The 1764-nt window shown below is 49.2% G+C and overlaps 1 protein-coding gene across 1 annotated transcript; it reads left to right on the forward strand.

The window, feature by feature from the left end:
* Positions 1 to 459: 459 nt before the first annotated feature.
* On the forward strand, positions 460 to 1319 carry LOC123408724. Its single transcript, XM_045101775.1, has one exon. It carries the CDS (start codon positions 528 to 530, stop codon positions 1056 to 1058), a length of 531 nt encoding a protein of 176 aa, XP_044957710.1. The 5' UTR covers positions 460 to 527; the 3' UTR covers positions 1059 to 1319.
* Positions 1320 to 1764: the final 445 nt, after the last annotated feature.

The following is a 1764-nucleotide window of genomic DNA, read 5'->3' on the forward strand; positions in this document are numbered from 1 at the left end:
TCCTCCGCAAGGTAGAGAGCAACGAGGTGGAGCTGGCATTTCGCTACATGTTGCAGTGGTAATTGTAGAGAGTATCTACAATATACAAGGGTGGCAATACACACATCTTTGCTCTAATATACAGGCGTGGCAACACGCGTAACACGTGCCGAATTTAGTATGTGTGATTGTAGATGCTCTAATATATAGGGATGGCAACACGCGCATCTTTGCTCTAGTGTATCTTAAATCCTATTGATAATTTCGATCCAAGAGTCGCATGAGAAGAAAGCTTCCGGTGATAAGACATGTCATTTCGTGCATAGGATATGGTTTTTTTTCACTGAATTTATGCTAATGTTTTTTCTTCAAAATATAAATGATTGGTTTTAATTTTGTGTAGGAATATGATGTTATCGAAGAGCTTTAAAGAAAATTCCCTGGAATTCCTACAAAATCCCTCTAAAGTTTGTCTACTTGTGTGATGAACAAATACCCCCCAAAGCGAAGCAAGTAGGAGTATAGTAGCATCGCCACCGACCGTAGCAATGGCGACGGCAAGGGGCACCGGGCCGGGGCGGCAGGACGAGGATATCCGCCAGTCCAGGCTGCTAACCAGGAGGATCAACTATCGCCGCGACAAGCTCCTCCACGACGCCTGGGAGGTCTCCGAGCTCTTCGCCCCCCACCTCGCCATCCTCGCCTTCCCCGCCGCTGGCAACCCTGTTCTCTTTGGCAGCCCCACCCTCCACTCCGTCCTCCGCAGCTTCCTCGCTGGTGCCGACGATGGGACCGAGACGGCGGCGGAAGCCGCGGCGCGCGTGGCGGCGATGAGGCGTGAGGCGGGGTGGTTCGAGGCGCTGGTCTCGCAGGAGCAGGCGCGGCTGCACGCCGTCGCGTGCAAGGTCAAGGCGGCGCAGGAGGAACAGGGGAGGGAACACTGGTGGGAGGTGGATGTGGACGCGCTCGGGGAGGCGGAGCTGCCGGAGTTCGCCACGGCGCTCGATGCTCTCAGGGCCGACGTCCTCCGCCGCCTCGCCATGCTGGCCGAAGCCCGGAAGCCACCGCGGCGGCAGTAGTAGTGGCTGTGCCGTGGGGATCGGCGCACGGGTTCCTTCACTCCATCAGGTTATTGCTTGCCTAATCAGGTCATTGCTTGGAACCGGGAAAGCAGTAAGTGGCTTCTAGCAAGTACTACATTGTAGATTGCAGGGATTCATTTCGTTTGGTGAAATTTGCTGCTACCTGGTTACTGCCTTCATCAACTTGTTTGTTGTGCTCATTGTTCTGGATGGTTGAATCTGAATATATGCATAATCAGGCATGACGTGTTAGACAAACTATTGCTCCCTGTTATGATTTAATCCTGATTTTTTGCTGATGCGTTTGATCTGAAGATACACCTATAGATGTCAGGGAGTCTTTGATATACGGCACTCAGGAAGCTATTGTTGAAAATCTGTTTTTCTGGCAAACAGTGCTTTGGAGAGCTCTCAGAGTGTTTGGACTTTGGAGTGCTCAATTGACATACCACTTGTAGTAGAATAATGCCCCACTAAAATGAACAAGTACTACACTGCTAATGTTGTTAGTCAAAATAATTATGCAAAGTATAAGTGTGTTAACATGTGGCCGATGATAGATAGAAAGTATTAGTCAATTAAGTTGGCTGTTGAGTATGGTTCAAGGTCTAGCAGCTTCATAGTATCTGGTTGAGTTTTGAAATGTTATTGACATATAAAGTGTTTGTAACTTCATTCCCCTTTCTCTTGCTACATTTGCATA

The sequence above is a fragment of the Hordeum vulgare genome, chromosome 7H (genome assembly GCF_904849725.1).
Source record: "Hordeum vulgare subsp. vulgare chromosome 7H, MorexV3_pseudomolecules_assembly, whole genome shotgun sequence".
In the NCBI taxonomy this organism is placed as follows: Eukaryota; Viridiplantae; Streptophyta; class Magnoliopsida; order Poales; family Poaceae; genus Hordeum; species Hordeum vulgare.